Source organism: Aptenodytes patagonicus, chromosome 2 (genome assembly GCF_965638725.1).
Source record: "Aptenodytes patagonicus chromosome 2, bAptPat1.pri.cur, whole genome shotgun sequence".
NCBI lineage: Eukaryota > Metazoa > Chordata > Aves > Sphenisciformes > Spheniscidae > Aptenodytes > Aptenodytes patagonicus.
Window position 1 is genome coordinate 73,577,301 of NC_134950.1, and position 27,726 is coordinate 73,605,026.

The 27,726-nt window shown below is 38.9% G+C and overlaps 1 protein-coding gene across 1 annotated transcript in view; it reads left to right on the forward strand.

The window, feature by feature from the left end:
- MOCOS (molybdenum cofactor sulfurase) overlaps positions 1–27,726 on the forward strand; it is a 233,230-nt gene that overhangs the window by 99,152 nt on the left and 106,352 nt on the right. The window contains exon 5 of the mRNA XM_076330220.1: positions 26,379–26,455. Coding sequence (XP_076186335.1) covers positions 26,379–26,455 — 77 coding nt within the window. The remainder of the gene's footprint in view (positions 1–26,378; positions 26,456–27,726) is intronic.

Sequence of the window (27,726 nt, forward strand, 5' to 3'; positions counted from 1 at the left end):
TTTTAGAAGCACAGGAGCAGGCAATTCCACTGTGTCGTAAGTCAAGCAAGCGGGGCAGAAGACCAGCTTGGCTGAACAGGGAACTCCTCATGGAGCTCAAGAGGCAAAAGAAATTGTGTGATCTCTGGAAGCGAGGTCAGGCTTCGCAGGAAGATTACAGAGCTGTCGTTCATATATACAGGGAGAAGATGCGAAAGGCCAAAGCTCAATTAGAGTTGAAACTGGCCAGTGTTGTTTCAGATAACAAGAAGGGCTTCTTTAAGTATGTTAGCAGCAAGAGGAGGTCTGAAGAAAACATTGGACCAATACTTGTTGAAGTTGGTCATCTGACTAATAGGGATGAAGAAAAAGCAGAGGCATTCAATGCATTTTTTGCCTCAGTCTTTAATAATACTGATAGACCTTGGGCTGCCTGGTCCCCTGAGTTGGAGGACCACGAGTGTGGGAACAGGGACTTTCCATTTGTGGACACTGAAGTTGTAAGGGACCAGCTGTATCAGCTGAATGTTCACAAGTCCATGGGGCCTGATGGGATTCATCCCAGAGTACTGAAGGAGCTAGCAGATGTTATGGCAGGACCCCTCTCGATCATCTACCAAAAGTTTTGGGAGTCTGGGGAGGTCCCTGCTGACTGGAAGCTAGCCAGTGTTATTCCAATCTACAAAAAGGGTGTGAGGGAAGACCCAGGAAACTACAGACCTGTTAGTCTAACCTCAGTTCCTAGAAAAATTATGGAGAAGATTATACTGGGTACTACTGAAAGGCATTTAAAGAATAATGCAGTCATCAGGCACAGTCAACATGGGTTCACAAAGGGAAAGTCCTGTTTAACTAATTTGATATCCTTCTATGATAGGGTCACCCACCTAGTGGATGAAGGGAAGGCAGTGGATGTAGTTTTTCTGGATTTTAGTCAGGCTTTTGATACTGTCCCTCATAGCATCCTTCTGGACAAGTTGTCCAACTGTGGGATGAGCGAGTTCACAGTGCGCTGGGTGAAGAACTGGCTGAAGGGCAGGGCTCAAAGGGTTGTAGTGAATGGGGCTACATCTGAGTGTTCCTCAGGGTTCAACTCTAGGGCCAGTTCTGTTCAATATATTTATCAACGATCTGGATGCAGAAGTTGAATGCACCATTAGCAAGTTTCCTGATGATGCCAAACTGGGAGGTGCTGTTGACTCTCTTGAGGGACAAGAGGCCTTGCAGAGGGATCTAGATAGATTGGAGCATTGCGCTGTGATTAATGGGATGAAATTTAACAAGCCAAAATGCTGGATTCTGCACCTAGGACAGAGTAACGCCAGGCACAAGTATAAATTGGGAGAGGAGTAGCTGGAGGGCAGCCCTGCAGAAAGGGACCTGGGGGTGCTGGTTGACAGCAGGCTCAATAGGAGTCAGCAGTGAGCCCTGGCAGCCAAAAGGGCAAACCACATCCTGGGGTGCATCAAACACAGCATAACCAGCCGGTCAAGAGAGGTGATCATCCTGCTTTATTCAGCGTTGGTGCGACCTCACCTTGAGTGCTCTGTGCAGTTCTGGGCCCCACAATTCAAGGAGGATGTGAAGGTCCTTGAATGCATCTGGAGGAGGGCAACAAAGCTGGTGAAAGGGCTGGAAAGCGTGTGCTGTGAGGAGCGGCTAAGGAGTTTGGGTTTGTCTAGTCTGGAGAAAAGGAGGCTGAGGGGCGACCTCATTGCTCTCCACAGCTGCCTGAGGAGGGGAAGTGGAGAGGGAGGTGCTCATCTCTTCTCCCTGGGATCCAGTGACAGGACGCATGGGAATGGTTCAAATCTGCACCAGGGGAGGTTTAGACTGGACATGAGGAAGCATTTCTTTACCGAGAGGGTGGTCAAACACTGGAACAGGCTTCCTAAGAGGTGGTCGATGCCCCAAGCCTGTCAGTGTTTAAGAGGCATTTGGACATGCTTTAACTTTTGGTCAGCCCTGAATTGGCCAGGTAGTTGGACTAGATGATCGTTGTAGGTCCCTTCCAACTGAAATATTCTATTCTATTCTGTTCTGTTCTATTCTATTCTATTTCTGGATTTGTGTTAGTATAGCCAGATCAGGTGGACATCCTAAAAATCACCTTGCTTTCCATGAAGTATAAATGTTCCTCTGAATTATCTGGATGTTTCTGCAAGTTTGTAGATGTCATATACAAAATCTGTCTTTTGGAAATTTGCTTTTTTATCCAAGATCAGATATTTGCTTACAGTTATTTTAATACATATTAATCTTAAACCGTTCTTCCTATATGGAAAATCTTACTCTGCAGAGTCCCATTGAATAATGGTATAGGAATGTTGCTTGACAGAGATTCCTACCCTTAATGTAATTAATTAGACATCAGATTTTTTGGATGCAGTTTTTAGTTTCTGCATTATATACTGCAAACACATGGACATCTTTCTGAAGGTATTAAATATTCCACAAGTAGCATCATGTTTCACTTCCTTTTTAAAAATTATTTTCTGAAGTTGCCAGAATATTAAGTTTGACATCTTGCTCTTTCTGAAAAGTATTATTAAAGTAATTTCTTGAAATTTTGACTGCTGTTTCACTGAAATGCAACTATTTCATGGGAAAGCATAACCTTAGGTGACTTCTTAATGTAAAAGGTGGACATCTTTCAGTCAAAATGGACTATTTTGTTGAAACTTTGTAGTTCTCCTTTAATTTACATGTAACTTGTATTTTGTGTAAGTTTTAATATTTAGTCATATTTTCATGGTTAGCATAAAAAAGTTCAATATTTACTAATAATTTTGTACTGAAGCTGCTGTAGTGTTTGCAAGGTCAAATTATTTTTTTCATTTTCCTGTCACCATAACTTTCAAGATTTCAGATTTTTTTTTTTTTTTACTTCCTTTAGTATGACCCCTTGCTAGCACAACACACGTAGCCCCAGAGAGATTGTACTCTGTTGTGCTGAAAGCCTAGGAAGAGCATTCACAGGCTTTCAAAAACGTGACACGGTAAATGAGAATAGCGTAAGCTCTTAGGGAGGAGAGTGACAGAGCTGCTGTGTAGAGGCCTGTTGGCCCAATTCATCTCCTGTTGGACTCAACAGGAGACCTTTGATTATGTTTTCTATGCCAAATGTAAGCCCTTTTAATCATTTAAATCCATTTTAAAAATACATGAATTCTCATTGATTCTCTATCTAGACATTTCTTGTTGATTTTCCTAGACAGATTGCTGCAGAATTGGGGATGAGCAGGAAAACCACCTCTCTAATTGTTCATAAGAATTACACTTTTGGCATTTAATGAATATGACGATTAAATTAGATCAACAAAAAGAAGCAGGACCACGCACTTTAGCTGACGTTTTCTAAAGAATTTGGGATTTTATATATGTGACTATATATAAGGACACACGTAAGCAAGAAACCATAGTTGATTTACCAGTAGACAGATAACTATGGAAAACTTCCTCCCCGCAAGCCTTGACTGCATGTAAGTATACATTCTAGATGTAAGAACTTCATGCAGCTGTAACTCTTCCCGTTCTCTGTTACCAGGTGGTAGGTTTACAATGAGTTTTACACACAGAGATGCAAGGTGTAATTTTAAATTTTAGTGAGGACTAAATGCTGTGGTGTGGCTAACCAGAACTTGATAAAGGACTTGGCATGCAAAATGTTTTAAATAATAGGATATAATGAAGCCGATTTTATCTTAAATAACATGATTGCATTTCCAAGAAGGTTGAGCACCTTCATCATTTTCTTGTTTGTATTCTTTAAACCGTGTTGCTTATGTAAGTTCACAACAGAGCACAGGTAAATATTATTAATGGAATTGATGGAAAACTGTAACTCCAGCCAAGAAGACATCTGAATGTGTTCAGCTTCTATACAAAATGTGAATCAAACTGTGCTATGCTTCTCTCATTAAAGGAGAATGGTCTCCTAAGTTGTTAGTGTGCCAGTTTGTAGTAGTCATCCTAAATATTTTCTGTAAATCCTTCTATTACAGAATAAAGTATATGAAGATTAATGTCCACAGTATGAACACACCTGCAGTCTTCATTTATATGAAATATGTATAGGAATGTAGATGTATTCATTTTGTGTTCCCTAAAATTTTCTCTAATACCTGCATGCTATTAACATCGTCACCAAATTTTTAATGTGATAGTATGCATACCTCAGTGGATGTGCTACCTTTTAAGATTAACTATATGAAATTTTCAGAAATTCAGATTATTTGATGAATCAAACTTACAGTATAACTACGGTTAAAGTATAGCAAATACGGGTTTTATTTCAGTTCTCCATGTGCAGGAAAATGTAAATTAACACATACTTCTCCCATGCAGGGAGTACTGAATAAGTTCTCATTTAATCTCCCTTCCTGTCTGATGAACACAAATCTTGGCAATCAGAACTGTGAGTCAAAGATAAAGGAAGATTTCTTATCCTAGCCCGGTTTATTTAAATTATGAGCTAAAGGAGGGAATGTGAATCTTGAAGAGATCATTCTGTAGTTAATGAAGCAGTTATAACAGCCAATGAGATCTACCTTCAGCTATTTAAATGGCTGCAGGAATGTTAAAAATTTACATGATCATAAGAATTCTCAGCAGAACATCTTATTTAAGTAAACTTTTCTTATCTCTGCTGCTTTCCCAAGTTAAAGATTAATAATCCATTAATTTAACATTTCTGAAACTTTTTTTTCCTCAGGTACACAAAGAATTTAACAAGGAAAGCCCAACCGTCGTTAAATACCATGTGGGGTTCATTCAGATACTTTTTAATCTATAGTGGCATATTGAAAAGGTGTGAAAATACTTGACAAGTCTATCAAATTTGCTCTTACGTGGGTGTCCTGAAGGGGGTGGAGGAAGAGTAGTATTCGCTCACCATATTTATGTCCACAAATTGCACTGTCAACACATTTTCAAGGTGCAAATAAGATGTATGAAAAGGAAAACCGTATACGCACAAACAAGAAGGAGAGTATGCCACTAGTGAGTTTTTTCATGGAATTACTGACCGAACAATATCTAAGCCATAGGGATGGATGCAGCATATTGCATGACGAATATTTTTTCCTCGAACTTAAATTGAGAACTCTTTCTTCCTCTGAGCCTACTGGAGATCGAAGCCTGTAGCTAATATCCAGAGTAACAGAGGCGTGGGACCCCGTGTCTTGTGACAGGTTAATTTTTCGATCCGCATGGTCCTGTGTGTAAGCCCTGTCTTACATCCTTTGCCTTTGAATTCTGGCTGGCCGAACAGCATCTCAGGCAGTGACCTGGCAAATAGACTGATCAGTGTGCACCGTCAGAGGGTGAGCAATAGCTACGATACTGTATTCCTAACTATTTCTGATTTCGCTGGCCGATTTGCCCTGCCTTGCTGTCAGCATGTCTGTAGACTTAACTGTACAGGAAGTAAAAATAGAAGCCATGTCTCCTCCTCACCTTTTCTCTGCGCTGTGCTGAGGTGCGTATGGATTACAGCTACAGATTAAAGTTTAGAAAACATCAGAAAAACACGATGTTACAGAAAGCATCAGCATATCAACTCAGGGAACTTGTGATGGCTTTACTGTTTCAGGGCTCCTTGTGATTCAAAAAGTCTTGGAGTGATGCTGTCCTCAGAATAAATAATGTGGATCTTAACTCTTTTTGTAATAATAGCTGATTAATCACTTAATTTCAAACTGATAACTTTCCAGACATACACTGCTTTTTTGAAATGTTAATATGAGATTATTTACACTGGTTTTGTGCCTGTTCAGTTTTCATTGAAAACCTAAATACATGACAAATTCTCTAATCCAAAGTTTTCATTTAGGGAAGAGGCCAAAACCCAAATGTTCAACCCAGCTGTCTTCATTTCACAAGCAGAGGAGTAGCAGGTTGTAAGCCTGCTTCTGTGGTCCAGGCTGTGCATGGTGCTGTAACCAGAAGTGTTCAGCCAAATTCTTGCCCCTGAGACTCCGAGAACATGGGAGTTGTTGTAGTCACAATAGTCTAAAATGCAGGTGAGGCAAGGCTCATAAGTTGCAGTAACCTAATTTATTGGACCAACCGCTACAGCTGGGAAATCTGTTTACCTCTCTTTATAAAACTTGCCTTACAAGGTTTAGACACCATTAAATCATGCAGCGTTTGCTGGCGCTCCACTGAAAATGAATAGACATCCAGACACTTCTTCTTCTTGCCCATTTCTCCTTAAGCCAAAACCAGAATTCTAACAAGGTTTAATTTCTACAGAATAGCCTTACTGTAGGGATGAAATTCGGTTCTTAAATTTAAAACAATGCCCGGTATAACTTCATTTTTACTGGAACATATAGTTATCAATTGCAACAGAGGCTTTCTGGCTTCATGTACCACAGTGATTTGACATCCCATGGTGATATAATTACTATATGCATTACAGATCTGCAGGAAAAAAAGAAAGCAATGACAGTACCATTTGTCTGATTTCCATAGGGGAAAATATCTTTGGCATCTGTTTCTGTCTGCAGAAAAAAAAGAAAAAAAAAAACACTTTTCTGACAGTCTTTGCATGAAATTAAGCTAAACTGCACAGTGAAAGTAAGATAATCTCCTTTATAATATACCTTTGAATAAACCCTAATCCTAAAAGGAAGAAAAAAATACAGTTAGCAGTATCATTTTACAACTACGGGGGGTTTTTATGTCAATATACCTAGTGTAAGTGAACATTGTCTAGGTTAGTGATTGATTTTTAGACAGCATCTTACACTCAAAGATGAACTTGATTCTGCAACCTCAGGCAACTAAAATTCAGCGAGGCATGGTGTCTATTGTGTTTTCTCTATTTGTTTAATAATGTACATATCTAGACAGCCCCAATCAGGTCTGGAAGTTGAGGTCCCTGCTGGGTCTTCTTGCAGTCTGTAGGCAGATCCGAGAAGACAGTGTTACCTTGTTCTATTTCCAACATTCTGTCTTAATAGTTTTATTTCAATTACTTCCCTGATTGTGGGGAAAATATAGTCAACAAAGTGATAAAACCTTGAATCCTTTTCATCCTGACAATTTGATTACCGTTTAAAATGAGAATTTCTTTATGACTGAAAAGTTCAAAGTTTGTCTTTTCCCTTTTAGCATTGCCTTATAGCAGCATCCTGAGAGAGTAAGACTTTCTTGGCATATATGAGATGCATCAGTAATAATCCTGTTTGCAGAAATCCTGCATTGATAGAAAATGTTGACATTCAAACTAAGAACTAGTGACAGTTTTGCAGGCTTTTTTTATAAATTACATTTTTAAGATCTTCCTTGTAAGATTATCCCAATGAAATGTTGACTCATTATTCTGTTTTCACTCCATTGTTTTTCTGGTTTTGTTTTGCAATCCCCTGATTATACTTGACTCTTAAGAAAAGCTTTAGAGAATGCCCTGTATTTGCAGTGTGAATTATGATTGTGCCAGTGTGCATAACAATTACATTATAAATATTTCCTCAGCCATTTGATAAAGACTCAAATTAAGAAAAATAATTACCAGTACAATTACAATTGTATATAATTACACTATATTCAATTTAGTTTATCTCTAACCTCCTCTTGCCACAATGTGTTCGTTGTTGAAGAATGAGATTTTAGCTGACTGCATTGGATGTAAACATGGATTTTTCTGTCTTTTATGACCTATTTTGCTTAAATGAAGAGTTTTATCAGCATGTTTTCTCACTGGAAAATAATGCAGTTTAGCTGGTTCAACCAGCCTCCCAGATGAAGACTTTTTTTTCCTAACGTGGACTTTATCTTCGGTTAGGTTAGAGAGACTGTTTGCTCCTAACAATGCTACTTCCTTAAATAGAAATATAAATTATCTATACCTGGGCAAACATAGTTAATTTGTATTTATACAGTAAGAGAGATGTATGACGCTGGATTTTTTTCCTAACCCAGAAATTGGCTAAACGCAGCAGACGCTTTCCCAGAGAAGCACAAAGTCTTCCAGAACATTGAGTGAGGACCCAGTGTCTCCGAGACGGAGCAGTGCAAATTCATGGCACTTATTTAGCATAAATATTAGCCGTGGGCTAATCAGTCTGCATCAAAACACCCCAGGAGGTAGAACAGCTAAGATGTGCTAGCTTGCTTTGTTTGCTTAGAGCAAGTATGTATGTACCTGCTATTCTCAAGAACGGCACCTATACTGTCTTGCTTTGGAAGGATTCATCAGCCCTTTATAAAAAGCAAAGGAGAACAAGTGATCTAGAAAAGAAAGGGCTGTTTATTTTGCATCTTACAAATTACAGAATGCTCTGTGGTGCTCCATTGCTGCTTCTTCTGACCTGAAGTACTCAGCAAGACCATGTTATCTGGTCACTTGCCTCTCAAATGGTACAGTTTTGCTGACCAGGAGGAGCTACATACAGCATAGTCTGTATGGCAGTATTGTTGTTTATAACGGATTTTATTTGGTATCTTCTTTAGGTTGCCTTCAAATAGTCCCTTGATACTTTAAAGCAATCCTTGCATGTTAAACAGTCACATTAATTGTGCTTTTCAGAGACCCTAAGACTAAATATTTTCTCTTTCTCTATTTGCTTTAGGGAATTCTTGTCCTATTCCAGATGAAATCCTGATTTTAGACAGTCTCTCTGTGCAGCTTTGTGTCTTAGATATACGTAATGCTGATTAATTGCAGTTCTTTATTCAGTATGCAATCTGCTAGTGTACTTCTGACTCCACAAAGGAGTAACAGCCTATGATTAAAGGAAATTCTTAGGATTTGAGAGATCTGGATCACCTTTCTTTCTCAAGTTCCATAGAATTTTTATTTGTTTGAATTTAGGATAAGCATCTTCACTGTTTAACAAAGTTTTTGAAAGTGGCTGCAGATTTTATTTCCCCATCCTGCGTTAAACTCTGAAATCTAACATTGACATTAGTTGGCAGAACAGTAGCAAGCTATTCCCAGCACCTGAAAACAGAACCCATAATATCTCAAAATGGGAACCGCAGCTCTTTTCTTTTTAAGCTCCAGTTCACCTTCATGAAGCAGGAGAGGAGTATTTATCTTCTGTATGTGGGCTCTGCAAAAAGGTCAGTCAGAGCTGCACTAAGATTTGGTTTTACATAGTGACTGAGGAAAACATGCAAACGAGAATAGTAAACTTACAGTTGCATTTAGGTTACTGTACATTGCTTGTATTTCATTATCATCTCTTTATGGGAATGTCCATGGTAGGACATGAGGTATTAATTTATAACCTGTTAACTGTAGTTAGCAGCGTTGAGCTGACCTACTGTGCAGAGTGGTGCAAGGTAGCTGGCTGAGTTGAATGCTTGAACGTGTTCCTGAGCAGGTGCTTGTGAGCAATTGTTTGGAAAGTGTCCAATTTACTCTAATCAGGATAAACATTGAGGACGTATGTCTCACAGGTATATAGGAAAGACATTTGAAACGACTCATGTCACATTTCTCCACATCAATGGATGGTTTGCAAGGATTTAGCTTGGTCATAAACTGAACCAAGTGCCATGTTTCTGCCCGAAAGCAGGGAAGGAAGTCAAGATGACTCCCTTAATATTAATGAAAACCTTAATTTTTTTTTTTTTTTTTTAATTAAAAATAGTAGCTTCAATCTTTTTGAGGAAAAAGTGCAAGCAAAGGCAGCATAGCAGGTTGCTTGGCAGCTATTGAGACCAAGGGAAAGTGCAAGATCTAAAGGACAGAGAACTTGCATATAGGCACCAGTACTCCAAAAGGACGTCCTGTGGTGGGAGCTGGCATTGTGTATCCCTGCCAGTCTCTCCAGAAAACCCCTCAGGCGCTATCTCCCTCTGTGGACACGGGTGCCATAAGCAGAAGCAAACAGCACGGTGCTCTTTCTCAGCCTACCTGCACAAACACTCTACTTGGTTACATCTACCTGCTAGGTGAGGAAGGAGGTAAGGGAGAAAGAGGCACAAATTCTGATTACTGTCCTTGATAAATTTGCCTATAGAGCTTGCTGCTGCTAGCAGGGGTGTCATTAGAACAATTCAAAAGCTCTGGGGCACACCTTTAAATTAGTAGCCAGATTCTCCAGGCCTGGGGCCAAGTGCTTCTGGAGAGTCAAATTTTACCAGGATCTCTCTGGCTAATCAATATCCAACTCTATGGATAATCAATATTATCTTCAGTCTATTCCATCATTTGCATTTGTTATTATGGTGACAGAAGGTGGTAAAAAATGCTGATTCTTTTTGCATAGCTTAAAATTTTCCAAGCTTTTTGTGATGATGGATGTGCCAATATCAGATGTTGTACCTCTCGAAAATCTTCCACTTACCTCACTAATGTATTCTGTTTTTCTCAAAGGAGCCTTTGAAATGGCTCCAGTGAGTTTGAACACCAGAATTTTAATAGATGGTATGATAGCTAATTGAACAAAAATATTAGACAAGTTCTATTAAGCATGGTATCTGCGGAACTGAATTCCAATAACACATGTAGCTTTAAAAACTGTAGTAAATGCAAAACTGCATTAGGCAAAATGTTCTTGACAGTGTATTATCAGGTATATCCCTTCTTCAAAAAATATACAAAGTTAGACACAAAATACCCCGAAAAGAACTAGTTTGCTAGACACCCTAAAATCTAGAGACTATGCTTGTTATGAAAACACAGATGATCAGTTATTTTAATAGGTTGCAACTGAAAAGGAATTGCAGATAGGGTTTTTTTGCAGTTCAGACATAGCAACAAGATGTTAGTAATATTTACTTACAGGTTTATACTAAAGCAATGATGTTTTAGAATTGTTTCTACAAGAATGGCAGAACTCAATGAAAAATTACGTGTATTTTATGTCTCATTTGAGCTGTAAGCACTTTTAGTATTTGGTTTGTTTTCAGAAGAACTTGTGGAGAACTGTGCTTTTTAATCAGAGGCTAGAATCGTGTCCCTAAAGTATATTTCAGTTTAGGAGGATGGAATTACAACATGTTAGTAAATTGTACATGGCATGTCATATGTGCATAGAATGCTATGGCACAGTGAGAAATTACAGCAAAAGAAACAAATTCCATTGTGAAGTTTGAACTTTAAATATGAGTTTTCAGCATGTCACAACTTGAAAACAATATCCCAAAATGAATTGATTTACTTCTACAATTGATATACTTGTACAATTTCTCTTAAACTAGACCTTGCATCTAGGCTTACACCGAGCATTAAAACTTTTTCTTTTTAACCACGCTAACTAGAAAAATAATGAACATAATCTTTCTTGTTTCCCTCCATGCCTGATATTTTCCTGGTAAAGACATACAGCAATAGGTTATCTTTGTTTCGTTGTCACAGGCAACGCATGTAAAACCATCACTTTCCTTTCAGATCTGAGGTCACTGGGAGCAGCTCTGTGCTGTGCTGGGACACAGCTCCTCAGGGCAAACTTGCACATTCGTTGCAGAAGGCAGCCTAAGGCCAGCGACAGGATTCACAAGCATACACGTGAATACTCAACAGGGACCCCTGAGAGTAGAAAATTCTTTAGAACCAAGTCTGAGGTGAAAACAAAATTAATTTAGTGGCTACAAAGAGAAAAAAACGGGACAGCTCAGACTTACCTTAAAATACCCTGAGCTGTCCAAAGTTCTTACTTCCCCCCCCCCGCCCCTGCCCCCCAGCATCTTAGGTTTCAATCTTTTGTGTGTATGTACATGTTTAAAAGGAAGATATCTTTTCAGAAATTGTATCAGAAAGAACAAAGACTGGTTTTTTCCTCATATGGTTAAGCTGCCCTATTAATGTCAATTTTTAATTTTATCCTTTGGATTTTTCATTAACTTTACAACATGTCTAGATTATTTAATTATTATATTTCAGCTTGTAGATGACATAAGATTTAAGAGCTTTTGCTGGGCTCTCGCAACTTGTCGCTACATTTTGCCTGAAGCTGCTTTTGTATAAAATAATCTTCCCATAGTTAACATTTAGGATACTCTGCAGAGCATCTTAAGAAGACTTAAATGCTAAATAACTGTCACATAGTAAGTCTTAGTATTATTGCACTAAATTACATTGTAAGCAGTGTGATAAACAACATCATAATACTTTGACACATTCGTCATTAATTGTAACTGAAATCTAATCTCCAACTGGATTTTTTCCAGCAATTATATCCAGTAAAGCAAACATTAACTTATATGGGGAAGAGAGAGTGGAGGAAAGAAGTCTTCCAAAAGTATAGCTGATATATCAAAATACTGAATGGTCTGACAAGTCTTAGTAGGTTTTATATGGGGTTTTCCATGTATATTAAGAGATTATAATATCTGAAATATATTTGGAATTCATTATGTGAACAATTGTTTTGAATGCCAAACTTTGCAGTGACCTACTGGTTGTGTCATTTTAAGGTGGCATGTGAGACTGCTCTATGAAATCTCAGATTTCTCCTCTCTGCCATAGAAGACTAGTATTGAACTAAATTTAAAATCATGGATTCCTTCAACCACCAAAATACTGGATGGGTGGTATTTTAGGCTTCATACTACTACACTTCCTGTATTTCCCTAAAAACTGTATACGGTATTTGTGAATGGCAACTCCGTGTACCTTTTCCCTCCAAATACATATTTGTTTTCCACTGAGGAACTTCCTGCTGTCGGGGAGCTCCCAGTCTGTTAATGCAAACTATCTTCCTTTGTACTGGGAAATTCGAGAGTCTGGCAGCGAAGCTGTGGGCGACAATGCTGTGTGCTGCTTACCATCACGCTGCGATACAACACCGCAGCACCCTTTTGGCTGCGTCAGAGCCTATGTCAACTCAATGACTGTGAATGTTCTTTTTGCTTTGCTAGCTTCCTACAACTCTGTTATTGCCAAGTACTTCATTACTTTTATAGTACTAAACATACTTTCAAGTGCGATTGCACTTTCCTCCGTATATTATTATGAATTCCCTGCATGCAGAGCTGCCTGCTTTCTGCCTTACTTAGTTCTCTCCAGTGGTTAGCAAGTCTAAGGAGAGAGTATTATATTTGGAGCAACCTCAGCTGGTTCTTCTTTGTATATTTCTACTCATGCCAGACATCTTCACTGCCTATTTTACAAACCTCAGTTAGCTGGCTGCATGTCCCTGAAGTATCTATGTACCATACCTGAAACATCAAAGTAGTGGAAGAGCAAGTGGTTTCATTTCAGCCCTGGTTAGTCTTCAGTTGGTAAACTATGAGAAACTCTACTCTGGTGGGCTTTTTATAGACAACATACCTATTTTTTCTGTAGTGGGGGATGCAATTCTGTGAAACCTGCATACAACCATTTTGTCTTATACTTACTGTTACGCTCTCCGTAGCATATACAAAAACTCAATATATTTCCAACCAGGAGGATTATACACTCATTGAGAGCTGAATTTTGAAAGTACTTTTATTGATAAGAGAGAATAGATGACTTACTGTATTGGTGCATGTTGAGTTTTTCAAGTGAGTGTTTTATATTACTATGTCACTGTACAATTTTCCTTTCTTGATGATTCTTTTGTGTCTGGTATGATTGAGGCAGAGAGAATTTCTGTACTTTTACGTGAAAAAAACATTCATGGAGGTGGGTATTTTCATTTTTACTGTGTTAACATCATCTTATAAAATCATACAGCTGTCAAGATCACCTTTTACTTCCATGACAATTAATCTAAATAAAATTACCTTTCTGTTCCTCACCACCATCACCAGAGACCCTCCTTACTGGAAGCATACGGAACTAGTCAATATGCCATACTGTCAGGCTGGTAGAACATGCATGCAAATTTATAAGAAAAAAGCTGTTAGTAAGGGCATTTCTTTTGCTCTTGTCTCAGTAGTCTCTTTATACAACTGATGTTGCGCAAGACAGTGCCACCTTAATTGGGTGTGAAACGGAACGGACTTGGTCAGAGGAAAATCAAGAGGGATGACTCCAGGGTTTTCAGAGGTTCCCAAAGTTACAAACTTCTGTATTTATGTAATTTTTATATGCAGTTTCATAAAGTGAGAGGAGTTGTTATTTTGGCATTTCCATTTATTGGATTCTTAGGAAGGGCAAAAACCTTCTGGGTCATGTAATCAACCTATTTGCTGTCAAAGACACCCACACTATATAATCCCTTCTTTATATTGAGCCTGTGTGCAGAATGAGGGGGAGACCTTTGGCACAGGGGAGGGAGGGCATGTTGGTTTTGGTTTGTTCCTGTTACTCGTGTTGTAAAATTGTTCTATAATCTCGTATCTCGGATGGACACAAGACTTCTAATTTGCAGTCTGTATTATCTTGTGGTCAGTTCGGTCATTTATCTGTATTTTGTCCTGTAGCACAAACAGCTCTTTTTCCTCCCTGGTTATTACCCACCTCTTCCATCTCTAGAACTACCAAGAGCAATTCTACTTAGCTTTGAATTTTCATTCTAAGTGAACTGAACACTTTTGTAAGATGGGCTTTCCTTTTCTCTGATCATCATACACAGTATGCCACAGAAAATCTTATCAGACCTTTATTAATGGTGTTAATATTTTTCTGTCTGTAAGTCCTAGCATGTTTTCCTGTCTGTCATGCTGATGGCTGATCTGATCAACTAATAAATCTGATGTTTCAGATGACACTTGCCAGTTCATGGCAGAAGTTAATGTCAGTAATCCCTAACTGCATAATAGGGTTTATGCATGATGATGTACTTATCATACATTATCGCATATTATACATTTCATCTTGTTTCTCATTTTAGGGTTTTCAACATTATCTGTTTCTTACTGCACACAATATACAGCCCCATCTTCTGCATTGACAATCTCCAGATTTCACTTCAGCAGCCTGTTTTATCTTCACATTCCTACCTTTTATGCCAGGATCATTACTGAGACTACTAAAAGAGATACTTGTCCCAAAACCAGTGCTTGAGGAACTAATAGGTAACCTTTTCCTAGCTTAATAGTTCCCCTTTCAGCACAATTTCTTAGCCTACTGTAGCACTCTTCTAATAATCCTTATTCTGTAATAGCTTCTCATATGGCACTAGAGGTAATGTTTTACTGAAATTCAGATAAATTAGTTCTGCATTTCCTTTGCCTAGAAAAATAGTGAGCTCTTAAAATGGCAGCCTCTCTGGGCTTGATTTTCCATTGGCACAATCCATGGTGCATTTGAACGTGCTTTTATTTACTCATGTAATTGTCCTTTCATTCAGAACTTGTTTTCAGGACGTACGTAACACTGAGGTCAAGCTAACAGATGTGTTGTTGCTTGGATCACTCTGTTTCCCTTTCTTCAGTAGAAATATTGTGTTTTCTGTTTTCCATTCCTGATTTGACAAATTTGTTTACTGGCCTGTGTTATTGGACTTGGGAGTTTTTCATGCCAATTTCTTACTATTTTGGGACGTAGTTTGTCTGTCTGCCTGTGTTCAAGTACATTAAAACCTTTGAAGTGAGTTTCCACACCAGCTGCAATAACTTCCATTTTCACACTTTCCACACACTTTCAGCCATGAGTCACCCTGTCCTGACCTATGTTTTTCATCAGAGTCCTTGTTAAAATCTGAAGCCAAGTACTCATTTAGTTTTCAGGCCCTTTTTCCTCTTCCAGCTCTTTGTTTATTGAATAACAATCATTGTCCTTTTCTTTTTATTTCTGTTTCCTATTTCATTATATATTATGTGTGTTATTATACATTATTTATATTTTCCTTTGATTTTCTGTAAAGAATAGTTTGCTGTTCAGTTTAATTTGCTTTGTCAGGGCTTGGCTGTTGGGAATTCTCACTTTATCCCTGTGCTTTCTGTCTTTCCAACAGTAGCTTCCTTCGCTGAGCAGCACTTTTTTGGATTTTATGTCAGCTTTTACAAGCAGTGCTAAAATCTCTCTTCAGAGGTATTTTTTAGTGCAGGTTATTGCTAGAGGCTTTCTCTAAAAGTTCATTTTCTCTCTTTTTTCATTCTTTCGGGATGCAAATTCCATGCATTTTTGAACCTCAACTTCAAGTAATTTTAGCTCTCCTCTCTATCTAAGTATCTGATTACTTCAGTTTTCCTGACCAAGTAATTTCATTACTATCTCATTTTGCTCTGATCACATTGAAAACCTCATTTGAGGTTGCTTATCTATCTGTGCCATGTAACCTTCTAATCCCTCTGACCAGCGTTTCTATCAGTCAGTCTTCCATCGTGTATTGTACAACTGTAAAAGCCATTTTTCAGATAATTATTTTATTTGTAGCAGGTTTTGTTTAGTTTTGGCTCTGATGTTAAAGAAAACTGAACTCAACCATTTCTGTTACCTTGGTTTTGCTTGTAGGAAATTTAATGTAGTATTTATTTCTGTGAGAGTGATAGAAAAGTATCTGTTGTTACCCAAAAACTTTTTTTCCTGCATAGCTACATAGCCTATAGCAGAATCTCAGCAACTAGTCCTGCTTGTTTTGAGCATCTCACCAAAAAGATTTCAATTCTAAACAGTTTTGTTTTCTTCACTACCATCCCTCTTATATTTCTGTGTTTTCTTTAGCGTGTTTTCTATTTGTGATTATTTTTCTACCACATACTAATGTCAAATGTCCTACAGAGCCTCTAATCCCTCCATTTTGTAGCCCACATACATTGTCTTAACTTATAAACATCTCTGCTACTTTCACCCACTCATTATCCTGTTTTCTATTTGGATGATAGCTGGGGTGATATTACTTACATAACAAATGCTTCTATGAATACTAAACTTTTTCTTTCTCTGTTGAGGCACATACTCCTAACCTTCTGCTGTTTCTTTACCTTGCGGTCTCCTAGTCTACCTGACTCATGCTCTTTTCTGTCAAAGCAAGGGATAGGAGTCATCTCTCTGTGCTCCCTACTTCAAGCATCAGCAACGCCAGGTAACGCGCCAGAATTTTCCTGAGTCCTTGCAGGAATCGTTAGTTGAGGTGATCCTTTCTTCTGGACTCAGATGACTGGAAGACCTCCAGAAATTCCTTCTGTTACTGACCTTATCAATGCAGGTCCACGACACTTGTGAAAGCTAAAGCAACTACCTTTGTTTATAACATGAGCACATGATATTCCTGGGGTCTCCATCACTGCCCTCCTGTTGAAGAGGAGAGGCAATTGCATGGAAAGGATTCTTGGCTTTCTGCAGTATAAGCTGCAGACTACGTAAAACAGTGAGAAATGAGGAGTACTTGCTAATTCAGTATCACTGTTTTGAGTTCAATTTTCTGGAAATTTGGTAACTCCCAATATCCAGACCAAGCTTTGCAAATCAGTCAGAGTAGGTCCTTGGAAAGAAAAGTCACTTACTTCAACTTCCCTGTCGTCATCTTATGAGTGAGATGCTACCAGTTGACCTCACAGGGTGGTGTGAAATCTTAGCAAGCCTCATAACAATGCTGAAAAATGAAGAAAACATTGCAAGAGGTCTGCATATTATAGTAGTTCTGAGGTCCCAAAGTGGAAAGATAGTTTGGTAGGTTTTGCAGTAAAACAGTTGATTGCCAGGATGCACCTGGTTTGGTGTAGCATATCTTACTATGTAATATTTTTTTTCAAGCATGAGAGTGGGGCAGAAAAAATATGGTTTTTTTCCTCGTGAAAGTCTCCGTTGGCTGCACGCCCTAGGCCTAAAAAGGTAGCTGCACCCCCTAGGCCTAAAAACGTTGCATGTATACCTTGGAATGTTTATTAGCTGAAGTCTTCCTTGTATTTGTCTCTTCTCATTCTGCTTTGACGATTTTACTGTTATCACAAAGGTCTCAACATGCAAACTAGCTAATCAGACCTTATTCTGAACCTAAGTTGTTTTATAGCAGTAATTTAATAATGCCAGTCCTATCAAGCTGCCAGCCTTTCTGGATACACAGGGTGTTGTTGGTACATATATCATACATTAAACTGAATTTAGCTGCTTAGTACTTACTTGTTACTACTTGTAGTTGGCCTATGCCACCAACTACGGGCAGTTCCACATATGTGCACATTTGCATCAGAAGTGAAAGGCAACAAGCACTGATAACATTATATTCCTGCTGACAGCTATTAAATATTCGCACACGCATGAAGGCTTCTGACATCCACTTAATACTCATTCCACTTTAAAAAAAAGAAAATTATTTCTTGCTTTTACTCTTCCGATTCTCTCCCCCATCCCATGGGGGGGTGAAGAGTGAGCGAGCGGCTGTGTGGTGCTCAGTTGCCGGCTGAGGTTAAACCACGACATACTTTATCTGAGTCAGTAATGAGTGGAAAGACGCTAAGAAGTGCCATTTCCCATGAAGACAGCTGCCGTGTGGACGTGTGGTTCAGAGTCCAGCTGGCCTGTGATGCCTTCAACACTTCCCTGTTTTCCAGTGGCAGAAGATCTGGACCTGAAGGTTCACTGTAATTTAGCAAGACCTGGCATCTGGGGAGATTCTGCGCAATCCTGAGCCACGTTGAAGGCAAAATTTGCAAGAAGCACTTCTGTCCCTATGAGTTTTGGCTTAGATTGTTTTGTAGCTGCATCAGAAAAGTACAGATGGGAACTTTCTCTGTATTTCTTTTTAGTTGGAAAACTAATAGAATAGGCAGTGCTGGAGGAAGATGAAAAGTCTTTTTATTTTTTTAACTTCCTGCCTTCTAGCAAAAATACTCATTTCTGTTGAGAACCCTTACTCCCCCACCTCCTTTTCCTTTTTTGTGGTATCGCTATCATGAGCACGTTTTGAGCCACTCTCTTACTGACAGTACTGACATTTGAAATTCTTTAAGTTAGTTTTCAGGTTGCCATGAAGGAAGAGCAAATCTGCCCCAATGGTGGCTCGACACGGAATGGTTTAACATGACGGGCTTAATAGTGAAGAACCTGTTTTCATTCACAGCTCCCAATGGATTCTGCTAATCTTGGGTATACATTGCCTCTGAAAATTAGGTCCGGAAAGAATTTTTATTGCTAGAGAAAGAAGCTTTCTGGATGGGATCAGAGAAGTCTTTTCACCCCCCCCAACTGAGGAAATGAAGTGCTCAGAAGTGTTGCTGGATTCACTTTTATCTGCAGCGGAAATAAGGCTTATGCATTGCAGTAACCCCTGCTCTGACGCACAGACCTTTCTGTAGAATGGAGCCCACCCATTGGAAAGCAATCATAGGGATTTTTCTCTATTATCTGAGGATAAGTTACTGCTAACATTATCCGAGGTCATTGATCTGGGTCTGCCTCACTGGCATACATGATTAGACAGCGGTATTTTTACGTGTGGATTTTGAAGAATAAATTAATGTTCAAGTGGAGCCTTTTCTGTCTGCCAAATTTTAAATTGATTTGTCTTTAGCAGTTGATTACAAAGTTATTCTTTATCCCCTAATGCACCTGTTTAAGGATGAAAGATTGCATCTCAATCTTTGTGAGGAAATAAACAAATCTGTTTATACTGAACATGGACAAATGATTACAGCTGGTCAGATTATTGCTGATTATAATATTTCATTATTATATGAAAAATTTAGCTCCAGAATGTCTTTCATCCTTTCTTTCCTTGTAAGGAGAAAGGCTAAGCCCTAAGAAAGGGCTTTGAATTTTTATTAATGATTCATTACTCATAACTGATCAGTGAACAGTTTATGCAAACACACCTTGCATAATGCTCACTTTAACTGTTACTTAGGGTTATATCTGGATATTACCTTCCTGTGGGAAGCAGAGGTGTGAACCTGTGGATTATTGATATTTAATCATGGGAGAATAATGCATATCAAATTTTAAATACTCAGAAAGATACAGAAATAATTTGCAGTACACTTGCTCACACTGAATTGCACCTTAATGGAGTTCTTGTTGACATTAATAAGTTACAAGTTAAGAAGAATGAGTATAAATAGCAAGCTAACTAGCTGATAGTTGAACATATTATTCTTTGAGGCCAGTTAACCAGCAGGCCTCATGTTCCTGAAGACTTAAATTTAATATACCTCAAGGAAAAATCCCTTTGCGTGATGCAATTTTAAAGAGAAGGATTATTTTGTTTCTCCCCCTCTGCCCCATCAATGCAAAGAAACCACATTGGCCTATTTCGTGAATTTGGAAGAGAACCTTTGGCCAGTGACAAATGCGGTACAGGTTTTTTTGTGACTGGTGGCTCTTCTGGTGGGGAATAAAAAGTAGTTTTATTATTCTTTGACTTTGGAGGATCCATGTAGGGGTTGGTGGGGAGAGTATGTTGTCCCTGAGATATAACTTGTTCATTGTTGCATGATTTAAATGCTTATGGCCAAAGCTCTTGTATAAATATTTTTAAAAATATATTGTAAACTATTAATTGTAAAAATGGTATTAGTAGGAGAAATCTAATTTTATGTAAAAATTGCATACAGCTGAAAGTAATTGTGATGCATAGTTGTCAGAAGCATGATTTTTACGGAAAGGCAGAACCCTGAGGAGCTGATAATCTGCTAAATCAGAATTCAGCCTGATTTGAGTAACAGACTCAAGGATTGCTAATCTTTTGGTGCAAAAGGGGGAGAGTTTTCTAGATACAGGTAGTGAGCAAAGTTACCAGTTAGAAGTTCACCAAATTGCATATAAGGGAGAGATGCACAGGGACATTTGAGAAATAAAAATGGATTGATTTATTCATTCAATTTTCTCCTCCACAAGTGGCAGTTGTTTGAGCATTGGATAAGCATTCTCCTTTCATTGTGTGGGAAACAATCATCACTCATGAACGTGTAATGTGCCACTAACAGAGGTAAAAAGGAGTTGCTGAAGTGGTGAGAGTAGATGTCTTATTCAGAGGTCTATAATTTATTACTGCCCTCCTAGCATTTAAATTCTTGGCTTGCTGTAGCATGCTCCTGTGCAGGCAGTTATGCAAAAGTTGGATTATTACAAAAGCATAGTTTAATGGTAGCATACATGCCCATTACAACAGGCTGTCTCCTCATTTTATTCACTTGCTTCAGTGGCATGCACCGTGTTAGACAAAAATACTTAATCCGAAGGGAGTGCGTACCTGAGGTTAGTGTTCTGGGGATCAGATCCTGTTCCAAAGATTTTACTAGTAGAGGATCAAAAAGCCCACAGATAATTGCTTGGTCTTGCATGACGCTGCCTTAAAATTCAGTTGTTGGTGTTAATGTGACCAGGGTTTCACCCAGTTAAGAAGGTGGCTAATACAGACAACTGGCAATTAGCTAAAAATGAAGAGCATCGTCTGTGGGAGACAAAGCCAGACCGAGGGGAGTGTGTCCTCTGGAGAGCCACAAACACCCTGGAAAGGTACCTGAGAATTTTATCTCAAGAGGAGCTGATAGATGTGCTAAAGAGCAGAACAGGGCCCTAAAGGTTTCATAGGCTGGTAATGATGTATTTTAAGTTAAAGAAAAGCAAAACAAATGTAGCTCCTTTTGCAAATGTTGGGAGTTTGATGTTGGAAAGCAGTGAGACCAATTAAGATCCATTCCCCTGCTAATATCAGAGATGGCAATTACTAACCTAAGAACACAAATGTGACTGAAAACAGTCTGCCCCTACAGCCATAAGCTTGACGCTGTATACCCTTGGTGCTATTGTAATTCCAGCAAATGTCAATATAGAATAAACAGGTAAGTGTATAAAATGTAAAAATTAAATTTGCCAAGACAGTTGTTTCATGTGGAGGTGATACGAAATATCTCTAAGAGGTGAAAAATAGGATCTGAATGAACTACTTCTAAATGCATACCAAGAACCTCTCTGTATTGTTGTACTTTTTAATTAGATGAAAATAAATGAATTGGAAAGATGAAAGGAACTCGTGTAACATCTCACTTCAAAGGGCAGCTCCACTCTTGAGGAGTGTTTAAAAAAAAGAAAAAAGAAAAGAAAAGCAGCTTATTCAAGAAATATGCTTTCTCTGTGGATTTGGTTTTGCTTTTACCTGCTTTAGAAACTCAGAAATGACTTCTGCTCATTTGACCTAAATGGAGTTATTACCCCGGTGTAAAGGAGAGTGGAAGCTGGCTGACAGTGACATTACCCCCCCGCGGTCCTTCATTGCACTTTGCATTGACTCAGCAATGCTCTCAAATGAGCGGGACGATTTTTGGCCTTGTGATGCGATTTTTATCAAAGTTTCAATGCTCTGGGCTGTGTTTGGGACAGAAATTGCACATGTGCAGTGGCTCTGTGTCTGGATTTACTTTGTCTGGGCAAATGAATTGAAAAAAACCAGCTGAATCACTCATCTGCTTGCTAAGCAAGTCAGCCTTCCCAGGATCCAGAGGCAGGTGCTCCCACCCAAAATACCTAAAAGCTGTGCCTTGTATACTTTCAATATACAGAATAGCTTATGTTAGGCAAGATATTTCACCACCTCAGCATTGGCTGATTGGTCTTGAGGGCCCTTTTGGACTCCTGACTTAAGTCAGTTCTGTCCAACTCCAGGGTAAGATTTTTGTCTTCCACTAGATTTTACTCATAAGTCCTCTCTTTAAACACGAGTTGTTTGCTTAGCCCCTAAGCACTTTATTTCCAATCGTATCTGTCCAGGCCATGACTCTTGTCATTATATTCCATGTAAGGGTGACCTGGCTAAGGAGAGGATGAATTCGAACTGCCCAAGATGTCACAGTTTGTTTCAGTTGCCCTGAAGTGTGGGATAGTGTGGGCTTTAGAAGTGAGATTTGTATGCAGAACCAATTCAACAAGGATTCAGAGAAATACTAGCCTATCTCCCTCCCTAGGAAGATCCTAAAGGTGGGACCTCTCTCTGTAAGCAATAGTTTTCTCTCATGACTCAAAGGAAAAATTGCAGCTTCTAGAAACAGAGGTCTTGTGTGACTTGGAAAAGAAGAGCAACTCATCAGCTTCATAAACCCTTGATAGATTTAGGCAGGCTGCTCTGTTTTTTGTTATGCCATGAGCTGTTTAACCAGTTTTCCAGGTAGCAGGTTGATGTGAAATGCTATCAGCTTTTCACAAACACTATCAGCTAAGCAATTGAGCTCATCCCAGATGTGATTAAGTGGGATCAATTATAATAAGAACTAGATAAGAGAGATAAGCTTCTTGTTTCTTGTGTTGGTATTCTGCAGTATTAGGCTTTCTAAGTAACCTTTATACATCATCAGCTGCAAAACCTTTATTACTTCAGGAAATGGCTTCTAGACCAGCATTCAAATGAACTTCATCCTAAACTGATTATTCTAACACTGGAACTGCCATTGAGTGGGGAAACAATTTATTTGAAGCATCAATTGCATCAAACAGAAAAGGAGCCATTGAAGTCAATGATGTTCTGCAACGTAAGGAGCATGTTTGCTCTCAATCCTAAATACAGCCAAATATTCTGGAAGAGAGCTCTCTGTGTCCCAAGAGGGGAATAGCTACCCTTCATAGCATCATGTTTTGCCGTGGTACTAAGTAAAATTGCTATAGCACTTAAGGCTTAATTTACTAAATATCAGAATTTATAGATTTGCTAAATATCAGAATTTATAGATGATTCCTGTAAATTTTTCTGGGGATAAAGCAAAATTATTAATTCAATAGCTGGAAATATGGGGGAGATGACAGCTTTACATGAAATTGCACATCAGGTGTTCAGTAAATCTGAAGAATATACGTGAGAGCCAAGTGCACTGCAAGTAGTGTAAATACCCATATTATAGGTATAACGAAATATTAGTGCTTTCTTTATCAGAAATGGAAAGCTGGTAATGTAGAAATAGAGGGGGCCATATGAACATACAAAATATAAGAGAGGAATGTTGCAAAATAGTCCATATCTAAATTGTAAAAAGAGAGACTTGCCCATATCTTTGAGCAAATATTTTTAGCATTATTTTCAGTTCTTTTATGGCTTCTGGTTCTTGCAATGGAGCTCCCAGCAGACAATTTTTTTGTGATTCAGAAAGAAGAACACGGGTCTGACAAAACAATGTAGGATGCATATACTGCCACAACGATTGTGCTGTTCTGGAGCATAATGTTTGATCAAAACCCCACAATTGTGTTTGCTTTCTTTTTTCTGAACGGAAAGAGATTCCTAAGCTCCGGACTATTTCCATGAAAATCTTTAAGATCTTAAACAGTAACATGGTTCATGCATCTCTTCTATTGCTTAGCAATGGATGTACTGCAGTTGTCTGCTTAGTTAATAATCACATCTAATGAACAGGAATAATTTTTTTTTTGCTTCCCCTTTTACTATAGGTAAGATTCAGAGGCCTTTGAAGATCTAGGCTGGCACCTTTGCTGCCCTTTCAAGTGCTCTTCCATTCTGATAATGATAAGGTTGTTGAGGGCTGTGCAGTCTTCTCGATGGGCTCCGTGCCAGTGTCTCTGCTCTGGTCTTTAGTTCCCAGTGTTTTATTTGCTTTGCTAGCCATTGCCAGTAACTGAGCAGGGCAGGTCAATTCCCCCTCACAGATCCTTTCTATAATCTCTCCTTGGCAGCCGTGTGGGACCACTTTTCATTTCCTGCATTTCCTGCAGCCCGGGCAAATTTTTAATGTTTTTCTGCATTTAATTCCAAAACCACTGTTAGCCTCTGCCTTATCTCTTCTTCCTCCTCCTCCCCCAGTTTTTCTGGCTTTTTGGATAGAGTATTGCTTCCCTCAGATACTGGTCCACAGGTCTCTGTGAAAATATTCCTGGTGTTGGGTCTCTTTCAAATCACAAGTGGCCATTTTAAATTTCATCACTGACAGCCGGCGAGGTTTCTTACCTGAAATTCAGGAGCAATAGACTTTGCTATTAATTATTACTAGGCAGATTCAGAAACTCCTAAGAAGGATTCTCTGGCCTATTTTGTGTTGAAATATGTGAGCATGAGTGGTCTCTTTTGGGCCATTCATCCTTGTAGCAGTCCACCACCGTTCTCTTACCACTTGGTTTATAATTATTTGCTGCCTCTATCTGACTTCTTTCATCCCACCTGAACATATTACCATGTATACACAGTACTCTTGCATTATTCTTTTGTGTGGAACTTTACCAAATATTTTGGAAGCTTTATATGTCCTTCACCTGACAGTATCACTTGCAGTGTTTAAATTATTTGATAACTGTAGAAAAATGAAATAGAAGATAAGTAAGAAAAATCACTGTAGAAGTGAGAGCTATTATACTATTCTATTGAGGTTTATTTTATTAAAGAAAAAGCATTTGAAGTCTGACATTTTTAACCTTTGAGCCTTTTCACAATACGTATTTAATTGTGGCACCAAAAGCTTTTTACATGCATTACGAAAAATTATACATCCAGCAAAAAAAAAGTAATCCCCTATTTTCTTTTCTATTATGTGCGCACGTAAAGTATTTTTGCCCAAGAGTGCCTCTGTTGTGATCCATGTTATCCAGTCATTTTTCAGTGTGGACACCATCAGCCCTTTCTGAGAAAGATTCAAGGAACACCAGGTTACTGGGAAGGTCTCATCCTCATGGTCAGAGTTTAATTTTAAACTTGAACCATGAGATTTGGGGTTGTTGCTGGTGGGTTCATTTCCAGCATTAACTGTTACAGTTTTGGAGATAGCTCCCTCCTTCTTAGAGGGTTGCTGTGACCCCAAGTTCAGCCTTACATGGTAGTGAGTTCTGTACAGTTTCGACTTCGTCAGTTGTCAGCATTATTCTGTGTTCCCCTTTGTGGTGAAGCAAGCTGAATGATCACTCCTTAAAACTTCTTGTGGACTGTGGTACACACAAAACCTAAATAAAACATATTTTGATGCTAGATATGCTGTCCCTTCTGCCCCCTTGAAATTCTCTTGGGCACCACTTCATGAATACATCCCCACCTTGGAGCTGCACCTTCTCCTTCTGAACTGTGGGAATGGCTGCAGTAGTTCATCAAATACGGCATTTTTGTTTCCATCTGGTGTTTCCATTAAAAGATGTTGGTAGGGGATGTACATTTTCCCCCACCCTTGTATAGAGCTCTTGTTATAGGTCAGTTATTTTTAATTTCCAGGAAGAGCACATGGAGGGAGACTTGTTAGTCATCTTCCTCTTTGCTCCAGGTAAGGAAGGTCTCTTCTTGCCTTCTAACTCAACTGTATTAGATGTAATCACGTTGGAGTGGAGGGGCAAACACAAAGTCTCCACCTGTCTCCTCACCTATTCCTGACATCTTCTGACATTGTCAGAAGGTAACTTAGGACCTTGTGACATTAGCTCATAAGACATAACTGTTACCCATTACTCTAAAAATCCAAAACCCACAAGTAGCCCACACAGGGGAAAATACAACTTTCTCTGTGCAAGCAGCTGTTCATATGAGCCTCTATAGCTTTGAAGAATATGTTTTTGCTTCATAGGACACTACAAGACTGGAAGATGAATCCCTAAGGGAAGAGTTCCCACTCTGCAAGTTAGATTCACTGAATATAAAATAACTCTCAAAATAGATTTAAAGTCTGTACCTTAGCTGCATGATTTGTTTACTGTGCTCATTTGTTCCATTCTTTAGGTTTGAAGACGGCACAGTCTCTTTTCTTGATATCATTGCTCTGAAACATGGATTTGATGTTCTGGAAAAACTCACAGGTCAGTTAACATAACTCTAATACTGAAGAGTGAAGTTCCAGGTTTATACTCAGGGCACAAGTCTGATCATATTTCCTATGGCTGTAGCCTAATTTTTCTTTCTAGATTTGTTATCCATGTTCATCAATGTGAAGATCAGACTTCAGTGTAACTGGTTTATCCAATTCTTGCATATTGGATTATTGCAGCCTGGTTTGGAAAAAACAAAACACGCAGACTGTTCTCCACAAATACACACGCAAGGCTTGAGTACATCGAGCACATTTGCCTCACACTCACAAAAATGCAACAGGAAAATAATAGTAGAAAGTAGCTGAGCTAAATCCTATTGAGACTTGATGCAGTAAGAGTTCCTGCTGTGCGTGAGGACCAGGCAGCTTGACCTGGTGCAGAAAACCCATTTGGTAATACAGATTAAGAGAGGAACCAAAAAAGAGAGTTTAGAGTATACCCCAAAGCTTTTTTTTAAATAGGAAATATAGTCCCACTGTGCAGGTATCTATCTTCAAACAGCGAACTTTCCAGACTATGACTTTTCACAGCAGTTTACTTATGTCTGTACTTTGACACACTTTAGTGGAAAGCAGCAATATGTTGATGGGGTTTTTCTTCTCATTTTGTTCTCTATTTGAATGTAACGTAGTACTGTAAGTCTCATGGAAATTCCCAGAAAAGCACATGGTTGTGAAATTGTAGTGGAGTTCCTGCCTCTCAAGGAAATGAAAGGAGAAGAGACAACAGTCACAGGCTGCAACAAGGGAAATTCTGACTGGGCATAAAGAAACGTTTTTTCAGAATGAGGGTGGTCAAACACTGGAGCAAGTGCCCAGAGAGACTGTCAAATCTCCATCCTTGGAAATGTTGAGAATTTTACTGGGCTCGGCCCTGAACAATCTGATCTAGCTTTAAAGTTACTGCTGCTTTGAGCTGGAGGTTGAACTGAATGACCTCAGGAGGTCAAACCTAAATTAGTCTATGATTCTCTAACTACCAAAGGCTAATGCCTCCCTCCAGGCAGAGTATATTATAATACAGGCTGGGGCATATTGAGCTGTGAAGAGTGGAAGACAGACCTTTCCAGTTACTGCTTAGGGCATCTTCGTGTAGTAGACTGACTGTGACTATGTGCAGATCTAACTACATTTGAGATTTATAAACAAGCTCACAGCCTGCCATCTTGATCTTGCCTGTGGTTTATGGAATTGAAATTCTCCGGTCACACTAACTCTGAGAAGCTAGCACAAACCTGGCAAAGGTCTCTTCACAGTGGA